The sequence below is a fragment of the Elaeis guineensis genome, chromosome 1 (genome assembly GCF_000442705.2).
Source record: "Elaeis guineensis isolate ETL-2024a chromosome 1, EG11, whole genome shotgun sequence".
NCBI classification, from domain to species: Eukaryota; Viridiplantae; Streptophyta; class Magnoliopsida; order Arecales; family Arecaceae; genus Elaeis; species Elaeis guineensis.
This window is the reverse complement of record NC_025993.2, coordinates 178,542,444-178,556,676: the sequence shown is the minus strand read 5'-3', so window position 1 is coordinate 178,556,676 and position 14,233 is coordinate 178,542,444. Positions and strand designations below refer to the sequence as shown.

General features: G+C 39.9%; 1 protein-coding gene across 1 annotated transcript; it reads right to left on the bottom strand.

Annotated features, from left to right (window-relative positions):
• Nucleotides 1-9,025: 9,025 nt before the first annotated feature.
• Nucleotides 9,026-13,220, bottom strand: LOC105039837 (mitochondrial import receptor subunit TOM20). The gene is made up of 6 exons (XM_010916125.3): nucleotides 12,992-13,220; nucleotides 12,674-12,752; nucleotides 12,381-12,550; nucleotides 12,259-12,306; nucleotides 11,040-11,123; nucleotides 9,026-9,438 (listed from the first exon to the last, which is right to left on the bottom strand). Exons 1-6 carry the CDS (start codon nucleotides 13,088-13,090, stop codon nucleotides 9,316-9,318), a joined length of 603 nt encoding a protein of 200 aa, XP_010914427.1. The 5' UTR covers nucleotides 13,091-13,220; the 3' UTR covers nucleotides 9,026-9,315.
• Nucleotides 13,221-14,233: the final 1,013 nt, after the last annotated feature.

The window sequence follows — 14,233 nt, the reverse complement described above, 5'->3', positions numbered from 1 at the left end:
ATGTAGAGGAAGACCAGCAACTTGATTATCCCTTGACGTATAATATTTTATCAATTAAAAACTATCATAAGCTCATTCAAGATATCACTGAGAATGAAATCTGGCAAGCAATTATGTCAGTTTATCCTGATAAGGCTCCGGGGCCAGATAGATTTTCTGCTTTCTTTTTTCAAAAATACTGGCCCATTATTAAAAGAGAGATAATTGAAGCTATCCTTTATATATTTAATAAAAATATAATTTTCGAGAATTGGACTAAAACTCATATTATTTTGATTCCTAAAAAGATGAATCCTCAAATTCCAAATGATTATAGACCTACTAGTTTGTGTAATATTATGTATAAAATTATTGCAAAAATTCTTGTTAATCGATTGAAGCCTATTCTTCTCTCTCTCATCTCTCCTGAGCAAGGTATATTTATTTCAGAAAGAGCTATTATTGACAATATTTTGTTAGTACAAAAAATTATGCACTCGGTACATACGACACCAATGTCTCAAGGCTTGATGCTATTGAAAGTTGACATGAAAAAAGTATATGATCGAGTCAAATGGTCGTTCTTAACCCAAATATTGCATCATTGTGGTTTTCTTAATAAATTTATCGCCTGAATAAATGCTTGTGTGTTAAATTCAAAGTTTGCGCTTCTCATAAATGGATCATCTACTGAACCTTTTTCAGTATCCAGAGGCTTAAGACAAGGATGTCCTCTCTCACCTTACTTATTTATTTTGTATAACGAGATTCTTTTGATATTTTTATATGGTGTTGTCTAGCAAAAGTTGCTTAGGGTCTACCAATCAAAGGATGGTCATCAAGTTTCACATATATTCTATACTGATGATTATCTTTTAGTGGCTCGAGCAATCGTGAGAGATGCTATTTGTATGAATGTAATACTAGATACTTTTTGCAACCATTCGAAACAAAAGATATATAATAGCAAATCTTATATTTTGTTTAGTAAAATAACAAATTTTAATATTAAATCTCAAATTCGTAATATATTACAAATTAATGAAAAGACAACTAATTGGTAGTATATTGGGATTCCTTTATCAAGCATCTCGCTGAAGGCAAGGGATTTTCAGCCAATGCTGGAGAAGATTTATTTGAAAATTAAATCATGAAAATGGCGTATGCTTTTCCTAGCTGGCTGACTTACTTTAATTCAATCAATTTTGCTGTCCATTTCCCTCCATACTTTATCTTCGGTATGAGTTCCAATGCATATTCTCCATCAAATGAAAAGGGAGTTTAGGGCTTTTTTGTGGGGGCATGATGCAAACTGACATGCATTTCATTCAATTGTGTAGGAAAAGGTTTGTACAACTAAAGCTTAGGGAGGTTTGGATTTTTCTTCCTTGATGAACACTCAGTTATATTGTCTTGAAAAAATTACTATTCAATTATTGATTAGAAACGATTCCTTATAGACACAAGCAGTTAAAGCTAAATATAAATTTAATAATTATTAGATAACATATAAAAGACTTAGAAATTGTTCAATCATTTGGAAAAATATTTGCACCATGGGTGTTCATGTCCAATTGCATGTTAAGTGGATTGGTAATGGTATAACAATTAAAGTTTATAAAGATCCTTGGATTACACCAGTTCCTAAGATTATGGCCTACTTATATTAATGTTGATCAAATGTCTTTAGACAGGCAAGTTAGATACTTTATAACATCTATGAGTACATGAGACATCACCAAGTTGAACATTTATTTTGCTCTCAAACTTGTGGATAACAACTGTTTGATTCCTTTGCCATAGGAAAATTGGGAGGACCAACTGGTATGGGAAAAAATAGACCACAAAAGAGTCTCTCTGGTAGATATCAAGTTACTTCATTCCTTTCCTTTGATAAGAGATCAAAATTCAAATAGGTTTTTTGTGGATATAGAAATTAAAAGTTCCCCCAAGAGTAAAAACTTTTTGGTGGCGTCTGGTGTGGAACAGACTTCTAACAAAAACATATCTGGCTCATTGTCATATTATCTCATGTGATAACATTTTTTGTGATTTGTGTAAGGATCAAATAGATGATTACTCTCATCCGGTCATTGAATGTCACTTTGCTAAAATGTGCTGGCATCAACTGGCAAATATGTGCCTATTGACTTTTGTTAGGATTTGATGCCTCGAGATTCAACCCACATTGAGTTCACAGCGAGGTTCGTGACGAAAAGCGAAGTCCAACGAGACCAAGATCACCTGAATCGGAGCTCGGATGGAGGAGATACGAGCTTTTGAAGTCGGCACGAGAATCGAGGCGGCGGAGGACCGCCGGAGACCGGCGGTGGGCGGCAGCGGCGCGCGGGACGCGCGACCCAGGCCCGCGCTGGATGCGCGACCCAGGCCCGCGGCCCCTTTGCCCCGGTCCATCGTGGACCGGGCGGTCCACGGCGGGGTCTGTGGACCGCGTGGGCGTTTCCCACGCGTTTCTCGCGGTCTACGGCACTATTCCGTGGACCGGAGCACGATCTGAGGGCGTGGGTGGCTCCCGATCTTGATCCGATGGTCCTGGGGTTATCTGGCTTTGTTTAGGACTCCTGATCCTTCTCTAATTAGGTTTTAAACCGTGTTTAACCCTTTAAATAGGGCTGATCGATAACAGAGAGGGGTGTGGTTGGTTTTCTCATGCCGTACGAATCTGAGAAGAGAGAGAGAGGCGAGAGCGCTGTGAGAGAAGGAGCAGGAGGCTCTTGGACAGTGGTCGCCAGGCTCTTCAGGGGTTCAGGGGGTCTCCAAGAGAGATAGAGCTTTTGTGAGGAGAATTTCAGGTGAGAGAGAATTGGGTGTACAAGAGTTAAGGGTGAGATCTCCTCTTGTAAAATTTCATTTTCATAGTGAAGTTTGCATGCCCCGTGGAGGCGAGCCCTTTTGTGGCTGATCCACGTATTTTGATTGTTTTCTTTTTGTTTTGTTTCTTCTTTCTTCCTGCTGCATCGCGTGGTACTGAAAGGATCTTGGGAGGTGGTATCCTGTCCAGACATCCACCCACAAGTGGTATCAGAGCAGGCGGTACAAGGATGCAGATTGCAGTGGTGGTGAGCAAGACTGAAGATGGAGAAAACAGGAACAATCAAGATGGAGATCAACAAGTTCAATGGTAAGAGCAATTTCTCCTTGTGGCAGGCAAGGGTGAAGGATGTGCTCATCCAACAGGGGTTGATCTATGCTCTCTTGTGTGATGAGAAACCGACCACCATGGAGGTGCGGGATTGGAAACGGCTACAGATGCAGGCGGTGAGTACCATCCGCATGTACCTAGCGGATGAGGTGGTGATCCATGTGCTGAGCGAGACTTCTCCGACGGTGCTGTGGTCGAAGCTCGAGAAGTTATACATGGCGAAGTCTCTCACCAACACTCTTTTCCTCTAGAGGCAGTTTTACCAACTGCGGATGACTAAGGGACAGAGCGTGCAGGAGCATCTGAGCCACTTCCAGAAGATCCTCACCGACCTTCTCAGTGTTGGCGAGAACGTTGAGGAGAAGATCAGGGCGCTGGTTTTGCTGGCATCGCTTCCCCCTTCGTACGAGTCCTTGGTGTCTGCTCTTCTAGTAGGGAAGAGCACTATCAAGATGGACGAGGTCATCGCGGTGATACTCCAGAACGAGGTTCTCAGGAGAGAGAACCCAGCTTCGAGCTCAGGTGGCGGTAGCTCAGCTTTGGTGGCTTCTGGAGGTGCAGGAGGCGGTAGACGGAGCGACAGAAGATCGCAACGAGGGCGGTCCAAGTCCAGGAGGGACTTGAGCAAAACCAGGTGTTACCGGTGTGAGGAGTTAGGGCATCTAGCCAGAGATTGCCCTCAACTTAAAAATCGGACGGTGGCTGCTGTAGCGACGGCCGACAGCGATTTAGATGGAGATGTCCTGGAGATATCTGACGAGGTATCTACTTCTTCCCAGCAGTGGATATTAGATTCTGCATGCCCCTATCATGTATGTTGCGGATAGGAGCAGCTTGACTCCCTGAAGAACAGTGAGGGCACTGTATATCTGCCGGATGGATCGAGCTGTGCGATCAGAGGCATTGGGACGGTCAGCTGGAGGACACATGACGGTGCAGTGAGGGGATTGGGGGAGGTCCGATACATACCCGATTTCAGGCGAAATCTTATCTCACTTAGCAGACTGGATTCGAGAGGCTACAGGACGGTAGCTGATGGAGGAATCCTGAGGGTGCTACGCGGCGATAGGATTGTGCTGGAGGGGAAGAAGGGGAGCAGAGGACATTATTACCTGGCAGGGAGCCCAGTGCGAGGTGGAGCTTCGGGAGCCAGGTGGAGCCCAGAGCGAGGTGGAGCTCCAGGAGGCGGATCGGGCACGAGACAGGAGACTCGGGAGGATGAGAGGCGACGTCGCAAGGTGAGATTCCTATTGCCACAGGATGATGCCCCGAGCAGGTCTCAGGTCAGGAGGAGCACAGCATACGACGGAGATGGGATCGAGTAGCCTGGCTCGACTCTCATGTTTGCCCATCCATGATCAGCAGGCGATTGCCCCAGGGCATGGGGGCGAGAAGATCCAGAAGCTCTCGGAGTTTGGAGGAGGCTGAATATCGAGTCGAGGTGGAGATTGTTAGGATTTGACACCTCGAGATTCAGCCCACATTGAGCCCACAGCGAGGTTCGCGACGAAAAGCGGAGTCCAACGAGACCAAGATCACCTGAATCGGAGCTCGGATGGAGGAGATACGAGCTTTTGAAGTCGGCACAAGAATCGAAGCGGCGGAGGACCGCCGACGACCGGCGGCGGGCGGCGGCGGCAGCGGCGCGGCCGCAGGCGGCGGCGCGCGGGACGCGGGACCCAGGCCCGCGCGGGACGCGCGACCTAGACCCACGGCCCCTTTGCCCTGGTCCACCGTGGATCGGGCGGTCCACGACGGGGTCTGTGGACCGCGTGGGCATTTCCCACACATTTCTCACGGTCCACGGTACTATTTCGTGGACCGAAGCGCGATCTGAGGGCGTGGGTGGCTCCCGGTCTTGATCCGACGGTCCTAGGGTTATCTGGCTTTGTTTAGGACTCCTGATCCTTCTCTAATTAGGTTTTAAACCGTGTTTAACCCTTTAAATAGGGCTGATCGGTAACAGAGAGGGGTGTGGTTGGTTTTCTCGCGCCGTACGAATCCGAGAAGAGAGAGAGAGGCGAGAGCGCTGTGAGAGAAAGAGCAAGAGGCTCCTGGACAGTGGTCGCCAGGCTCTTCAGGGGTTCAGGGGGTCTCCAAGAGAGAGAGCTTTTGTGAGGAGAACTTCAGGTGAGAGAGAATTGGGTGTACAAGGGTTGAGGATGAGGTCTCCTCTTGTAAAATTTCTTTTTCATAGTGAAGTTTGCATGCCCCGTGGAGGCGAGTCCTTTTGTGACTGATCCACGTATTTTAATTGTTTTCTTTTTGTTTTGTTTCTTCTTTCTTCCTGCTACATCGCGTGGTACTGAAAGGATCTTGGGAGGTGGTATCCTGACCAGACATCCACCCAACAACTTTCTTTCCGATTTCTTTTCTAGTTATGGTTCAATATTCGGCCCCAGCTATAGTAGAGAATAGTCAGAAAGCAATCCTGGCATATACTGTCTGGTTGCTTTGGAATGCTAGAAATGAGAAGATCTTTAAACACATAAATTTTAACACAAATCACATTATGTGAAATATATTATTATTTATCATAGATTCTAACTTTCTTGAAGTGCAATCTAATCAAACTCCGTAGTGGCACTGGGGCAACTCTTCACAGCATAATAGCTGGTGTATAGAACCCAAACATGTTTTTTGGTTGCCTCCTTCCATGAGAGTTTTTAAGGTTAACTTTGATAACTCTGTAGTGGGAGATAAGGTTGCAGCTGTTTATATTATTCGAAACTTTCAAAAAAAAATGATTCAGTCTAGTGGCAAATAATTATGTCACACTAATGTACCTATGGCTGAGTTAACTACTGCATAGTTAGGGGTTGAAGCAGCCATACCAAATCAACATGCCAATTAAGTGTGGCTAGAAGGAGACTCAAAAACATTGATAAGTTGGATAAATAGTCTAGAAATCTGTTTAAATGCATATTTTTCTTTTTTGCAAGACCTGTGGCAATGGAAATGGACAGCAAATCTATTCAAGGTGTCACATATTCTGTGCGAAACCAACCAGATAGCTGATCGCATATCAGACATTGCTTTATAAGGTGATTTTCTGTGGATAGATCAGATTGAGATAGACCTTTTATGTGCTTATCTTATAAGAGTTGATGGGTATGGAGTATTTTTCACAAGGAAACAGAATTAAACAGTGCCTTGGCTACTTCATATAAATAAGAAAAAGATGGCCATTTTGATAGTTTTTTTCAAACAATAGTACTTTATTACAGTTGTGGCGAATTAGATGACATACCTGGAGGAAATCTTCAAAGACAAAGTAAAAGAGAGAGGTATGTGGAGAAAAGGAAAAATATTTGGGACATATGCAAGAGAGAAGAAGATCAGCTACCACAATCTCTCAAGGGGCGAGAGAAATAAATTACAACTATTAAGAAAGAAATGCTTTATGCAAAGAATGTTCAAAGATATTTCTGATATTAATTACTTTTTGTGTGAAGATCTATGTATATACAACAAGTACTTGAAAAAAAAGAAAAAAAGAAACAAAAATATTGAGAAAAAGTATAAAAAAGAAAAAAAAAAGAAAAGAAAAAATAAAGAAGAAAAAGAAAGAAAAAAAGAAAAGAAAAAAAGAAAATAGTGTTATTACTAACATCTTATCTATTTGGTTACAGATTGAAAAAGAAGTAGATTATCTATAATTTTTTGATTTGGAAAGAATCTACTATTAGCATCAAGAGCAATGGCAATGTATATGATACTGTTATTTCATCAAACACCATTATGTAAGTCTACTTTTAAGAAGACTTCAAGATTAATGACACATAATTGTCATTGTATTGCTGAATTAGTCAACTTTGAACTCTATAACTAGTGCTGCTATACCATACTCATGCTAGCTCAGATATTGAAGTCAAAATTCTGTTGCATCATTCTCACAAGATATATGCTGTGCATAATTAGATTGTTTATTTATAATCTTTGCACTGTTGATGCCTTAGCACAATTCTTAGTCATGTTTCAGATGAGATGCAAGAGTGTTATATAAAGTACTATATCCATTCAAAAGAAAAAAGAAGGAAAAATTGATATAAAAGAAAAAAAAAGAAAAAAAAGGAAAGGAAAAAAAATTAGAAAAAATAGAAAGAAAAAAGGAAAAGCAAGAAGCAAACAACAAAGCAAAAACATGAAACAAGAAAATGAAAACAAATATGTTTATTACTAACTTTGTTTTCTTTTGATTACAGATTTCTATATTAAAACATCTTGGCATATATCATCTATTTTATAGTAGTTACTTGATTCTAGATTATTATATTAAGGAATGCATACTTTGCCTGGGGAGCTGGAGGTATTGGCATTAAGGGATGCTCCGTATGATTGCTTCAAATTATAACTTCTGTTATATTGCCTATCTAGATTATTGAAAAATAGGTGATTACTATTGCAAATCAATAATGAACAGGAAAATTCCATTCAGTATTATGCTTATAGTGGGTTGCTTAGCCCAAGGTTGGGCTCTCAACCCAGTTGATTCTGCAGGATTAATGCTAAAAATTTTATATTAAAGTGATTTGGATGGATCTAATTTCAAAGCTTTATGTTGTTACTTGAACAGCGTAGACTCTTCAGATTATATATGGCGGAGTAGTATTTATAAAGTTATCAGCAGCAATGATTAATTATATCATCATCCTGAAGTATGCTTATATGTTTCAACTTCATCAGGATCAATACATCATTAACTGGGTTTCCTGAAATATATTCAAGAATTATGTGCATCCTTTTGTTTCTTCGGGTTTTACTGACAAACACTCTTGGCACCTTCCAAGAGTGGCACAATTTCTACTATGTTTCATCTCAACAAATGAAGATATGCAATTTACAAAGAGTTTGCTAGTCTTATATATATTAATGGTGCTTATATGTTCATGCTTTTTTGAAGTTAGGCCATCAGCATAATATAAGCTGTGGGTCATCTTCATTATTACATATTGATCAAAATCATAATTTCAATCTACAGCTGAATGGTTTCATACTCTTGTGCTAGCCAGATGATTTAAATACTCATATATCACTCTGTGTATTCCTAAATGTGGGTCAACTTCATTATTACATATTGATCAAAATCATAATTTCAATCTACAGCTGAATGGTTTCATACTCTCGTGCTAGCCAGATGATTTAAATACTCATATATCAGCCTGTGTATTCCTAAATGTGGGGTTATATTTATATGCACTGATAGATCATGAGCTGTTTAGATGAATGGTTGTAAATATATAAACTGTCATAGACCTTTATTTTGATAATACAACAGCTAATACTTCTTACCAAAAATAACACATTTGATTGGTGACAAGAAGTAATATAATTTAAATACCAGAAATAAAATAGAGATAAAATTTTGAAAAATTGAGACATTGCCATTCCCTCTTAAAAATCAGGATCCTTCCAACCAAATGACCGAAATGAGAGTTACTCATTCTCGTTCCCATGCCCATTCCTAAATCCAACTTATCCCAACCAAACCTGTCCAAAATGTCATAGGAAGGGAGAACATCCAAATCCATGAAAGAAATATTCTGAATTAAACATTGCTCAATTGCTTTAGCGATAATTCAGTACTTGCCATCATTGTCGCCAATGCAACAAACATCTTGTTTGAGAAACTTTGTCAATGCTAAAAGCTTTCTACTCCCCACAAGAGATTCATGATTACCTAACCATGCATTACGAAGGGAGAATGGGAAGAAATGGAGTCAAGTAACAAACCAGACATTTTTTCCTTTTCTTGCCCTCAAAGCTGTAACATTCGCTCCTGCAGCCTCCCTTTGAACCGCACAGAATAATTAGAGCAATTTCAGAGGGATGAAATATAACCTCCTCTGGAATCCTTGCAACATGGCTATGAACAGAAACAAATGGAGAAAAAAGATGCACATAATGTACATGATTTAAGCATACAAAAGATAAAGGGTGCCTCTTTTGATCCTAAGCAAAATTTACCAGCGAAAAAAATCTATGCCGCACATTTCTAGAATATCCCACATTTAGCGATATGAGCAGGTAATTTCGGCATGTTATTAAGCAACTACAACTATGTGCTAATTTTCCATGGGCAAGCCTTCAAAACTGTCTGATCTAATCGAATCTCAAAGTTGAAATCTCGAACACCAGACAACTTCATGATCGACAGAAGACAGCTGGCTGCTTCACCTGGGAGGAGGAGGGACATGAGACTTGGCCAGGCCAACCCATGCAATAATGCCTACTGCAAGAATCACCCATCCCAGTATGTCATACTTAACATCACCGTTTTTCTTTTTCTTGGATGCCTGTAATAAAGTACAAAATCATCATTTCATTGGGTGCTTACGCAAACTCCATACCAAAAAGTAGAGCACCTCTACATGCAATCAACATTACCATATAACATATTCTTTGCTAAGTGGAAGCAACTAGGCATAAGGAGAAATATCTGAATGATCGGAAAAAATAAGGAAAATCTACCATACCCATAGGATATATGATGACAAAACATGTATTGTAATTTGATATAGAATGTGTAGTCAATGGCCACCAAGTTGATACATATCAGGGACCATGAATCTTATGATATACTTGGAGAATCAAGTGCAAAGTGCCTGGCTGAAAAATGAACCACGATAATTTATTGTAGGTGTATGTAGCAGATGAGGCCTTCCTTGTTCATTCCAGAAGATAAAGCAATTTGGGCCAAATAAAAAGTGAAAACTACTTTGTTTCTTCTTTTGACAAATCAACTAAATTCAAGGTTATTGTGAATAAGAAATGATCAGTTTTTGCTTCATAATACAGTTATACTGGATTCCTTTCTATTGACTTTCACATGCATGCATTTCTGGAACATTGACCTCTATAAAACAAGAGATTACAAACTCTCTGACTTGTGACTCACAGTATCTTATCGTAGTCAATGAGATATCCAACAATACCCCTGAGGTTAAGAGACATTTAACCATCCCCTAAAAGATCAACAAAGGGAAAATGAGCGGTAATGCATTCAGAGATCCAAATGTGTTCCACAGAGTATCTAGAAAATGAGCGGGTACTTAAAAATTCTCATACTGGTAAAAAACTAGGATATGATTCTTTTTTCTCTATTGCAGACTTCCAATGAAAATGAAGACAGGATCTCAAAATTTTGAGATGATGATCCACCAGTAAAAAGAGTCAATACTATTCATATACTAAGATATCCACTACAGCATCTAGCATACAAAAGTTCTACAATTAGCAATAGTAGAGTAGATTATGCGCGTCTCTTTCTAGATTGCAAACAAATTTAGCTAAAAAATAATGAAGAACTCTCTTACAAGAACCTTTTCATTGGTATGTCTAGTGTTCAAGCCAAGGTTCACGAAACCAATTTCCATAGCTGTACTGGTACCATGTTTGTACAGTGTCAGTAAAGTGGATTTGACATACTGACACTCAGTATGGTCCCTGTACCGAGTATTATTTTGGTATCACTATGGTACGATACACCTAGTACAGCACAATACGCACCATTACAGCAAGCCATGGTTTAAACAAAGTTTAACAACGAAAGTTAGCCATATAGACAGAAATAGGTATGAACACAAACAAGAAACCGGATTTAGTGGCAGCATTTATGATCTGGAAGGCTAAAGGCCATGAACTTTGCTCGAAGTAATTTGACCCATCTCATGAATATAAAGCAGACCCAGACAAAACAACATGAGTAAGCAGCTTGTTAGCAATAATATGTTGTTAGTTATTCAACCATACCAAGTTGTGAATGTGAAAAATGGAAGGTTAAAGGACAAAAGCACATGTAAGATACCATAAGCATTTGCTAAAGGCATATAGTAAAATAATGAAGCTTACTTGTTTCAATTTATCCTATCTATCTTTGGTATTGTAAGAATTTTACCTTCACGTTTGATGCTGAAGATCCTCCAGCTGCAGATTGTTGGTTAGCCATCTGCCTTTGGACCTCTAAATGCAGTTCAGGTGCCTGAGAAAATAAGCAGAACGTTCCATTGTAAATAATAAAGGGTAGATCCAAAAATAAGGTATCATAATGATATTTATAAAAGAAAAAGAAAATGAAATAAAGCAGGAGTCGATGATAAACCTATTGAAGCTAACAAATTTTGAAACAATAAAACAATTTGGACCTGTTTGGGATAATCCAGCAGGATAGACTGGGGAGGGGGGAGGGGAGGGAGGGAGTAGTGGGAGAGGTAGAATGATCTTTCATCCTCCTTTGCTCAATGGGAGAGAAAAAGCTTTTCACACTTTTTTTCTGTAAGCGTGCATGGCTTTGGGGTAGGTGCTTTGGCCATTGGGAGGACTTATCCTCAAGCAACAGGCCATATGAACCAATGAAAAAAAGGCCATAAGTTCACCTCCACTCCATCCACACACAAGCTCATGCAAAGCATTCCATGCTTTATGCATCGACCAAATGCCCAAACCCACGAACTCCCATAAATCAGCACAGATTCAAACCATATTAGATATGCATTGATGTCAATAATTGATGTTATGTTGAACTTGATAGTCAGAGAGATTTTCATGACAAATACCCTCAGCAGATTTGTTCTGTCAGTCACTGAAGAAATTGTTGGACACCGATGACATTTCATTACCAGTTTCCTAGTGTTCTATTCTCAGGCAGTTGGAGGTGGTAAACCAAACTAACACTGCGGCCATCCAAGAACAATGCCTTGTGACATGTTGACTTATCAGACTGCTTCAACATTTGGCAATAAGTAGAACTAGCTTTGATTGTTTATTTTCACCCCAGAACCTACCTATACTGCCCTTAACTCCTACCGAACCAACCCCATATTTAGGTTGAAACAACTCAAAATCAAGATCAATCCAATTGATCTTACCCTATTTCCTAAATTCATTTCCTCCAGGATCATGGAAAATCTGAACCTAATGATAGCTTCAAGTGTCAAACAGTTTTCATGTATTGAGTTACAAGCATTTATTGCTTAAGTTGATCCATAACGCTGATCAGCAAATATCACCAGGACGCTCATAAATCAATGTACACTTAAAAGGGATAAACATATCAAGTTAAGCATACAAATTTCTCAAAATGCATAACTATCGTGACTCGAAAAAGTGAAACATACCTTCGTTGATAAATCTAGAGCCTTCATGTATAGCTCATTTCCTGGATCCTGCAAGAAACCAGACGCCCTTGTCTCAATAACGATCCACATGACTCCATTGGAACCCACTTCAAGAAAATTACCTCTTCCAAAGCTTCCTGGAAACACTGAGTTGCCTTTGCAAAATGAGCCTTGGCCATCTCATGATCAGGAATGTAGAAAGCATGAGAAGTGTGAGCATTGCCCAAGCACCAGAGAGTGTCGTGCTTCCTTGGAAAAATAACCAAAGCTTCCTCCAATTTGGAAATAGCATCTAAAAATAGGGACACAAAAACTTTTCGATGACTCAAAGTATATATATTTTTTTAACCAGTTGAAACAAATAAAGCTGTAGCTATTGATTGGAAACTAATATCTAGATCACGAAAGTTAACACCTTTTACAAACTTTATCGAGTCCGGGCCACTCTGAAACTGCGACAACTCAAGAAGCGCCCCTCCCCACCTCGTGAGATTCTAAACAATAAGACAGAACAACGAATTGTCAAACAAAATCGTATTTTTTCGACAGCATCCCACGCAGACAACTAAGCAGGTCAAACACAGAGCAACCTAGGGTTCAAAAGAAGCGGAAAAGAACATGCATCAACGTCTGATCTTTCCGTGGGCAATAAGGTGTTCAAGTATTAAAGGACCAGAGAAATCGGAGGCAGTGTAAAAAAGGAGATCGGAGAAGGAGTCCTTTACGGCTTTACCTCGGCATCTTGGGAGTTCTTGGCATACGCCGCCTCCGCGGTCTTGCGGGCGTGCTCGAAGAAGACGATGCGATCAAAATCGCTTTGAGGCAACTCCATGGCTTCGATCGCGCTCAAACTCTCTCTTCTCTTTTCTCGTGATTCCTCTCTCTCGCCCTCTCGGTCTCGGGGTTAGGGCTCGGAGAGAAAAGATGGACATATATCGAGAGAGGGAAACCCGCCCTATCGAATAAGGGGGTCGAGTCAAAGACCGGAAAGTTGCGAGTGAAGCTGAGGTGGTGGAGGCGGACGGCTTCTCTATGTGTGGGGCCGGGGAGAAGAGACTTGGGCCCCGCTCTATTAGTTTGTGTTCTGTTGGGTTCGGCCTGACATGACCTAATAACTTGTTTGACTTGGCCCAACCTGATTTGATCTAATATCCAATTGCTCTATGTCTCTATAGTTGGTAGAAAAAGCAAAAATCCAAATTATCTGTATCAACTGCATGTCCGGGTTGCATCTTAGATTGATTGATCTTCTTTGCAATGTGTACCATTGGACACACCCCGCATACATCTCCAATACTTCAAACATCATCATTTATCTATCTGCACAGATTTTGAAGTGATTATTACAAGATTCAAGGGTAGATTTATGGGAAGGAAGATGGATCCCTTAATCTCTCTCTCTCTCTCTTTCTCGGAGCGTATAAAAGTGGTTTAGTTTTCAATCTTTAACCCTAAAAACAACTCTAATTTTTCAAAATTCAAATATCTTCTTTATCATATGTTTAATTTGTTTTCAAAGAACTTAAGTATGCTATACTTTTATAGAAGAAGGAATTGCAATTTTTATATAAAATAACTCTAATTGCAAAATGCATCATCAAATTTTATTGTTGAAACACATCATTGAGTTGAATTTTGAAGAGTTGCCTCTTCTATAACCAATAGCATAATGATGAACCTGATTTAATTAGACATGCCAATAACTTCATGAATTTGATCATGATCTTAACTCATGTTCAAAGCGGGAGCAAAACGAGCCCAGCAAATATAGGATAATTTTAATGGTACGAAACAACACCAGTTTCAAATCACATTGTGAGATATATAATATGAGTGGTGCTTCAATCCGAGCACCCACATCACATTGAAATAGATTCTCCCACGTCATGCTGCAAGCAACAAACCATTACAAGTCTTTCACTTGGTTTTGATTTCATACTACAATTGATATTAGCGAAACTATGTGCTCGTATAT

Coding starts and splice junctions, on each gene's coding strand:
- LOC105039837 (XM_010916125.3), bottom strand. CDS start 13,090: ATGGAGTTGCCTCAAAGCGATTTTGATCGCATCGTCTTCTTCGAGCAC. Junction 12,753..12,991: donor AGAACTCCCAAGATGCCGAG/GTAAAGCCGTAA, acceptor CTTATTGTTTAG/AATCTCACGAGGTGGGGAGG. Junction 9,439..11,039: donor CTTCAGCATCAAACGTGAAG/GTAAAATTCTTA, acceptor ACTTTATTACAG/GCATCCAAGAAAAAGAAAAA.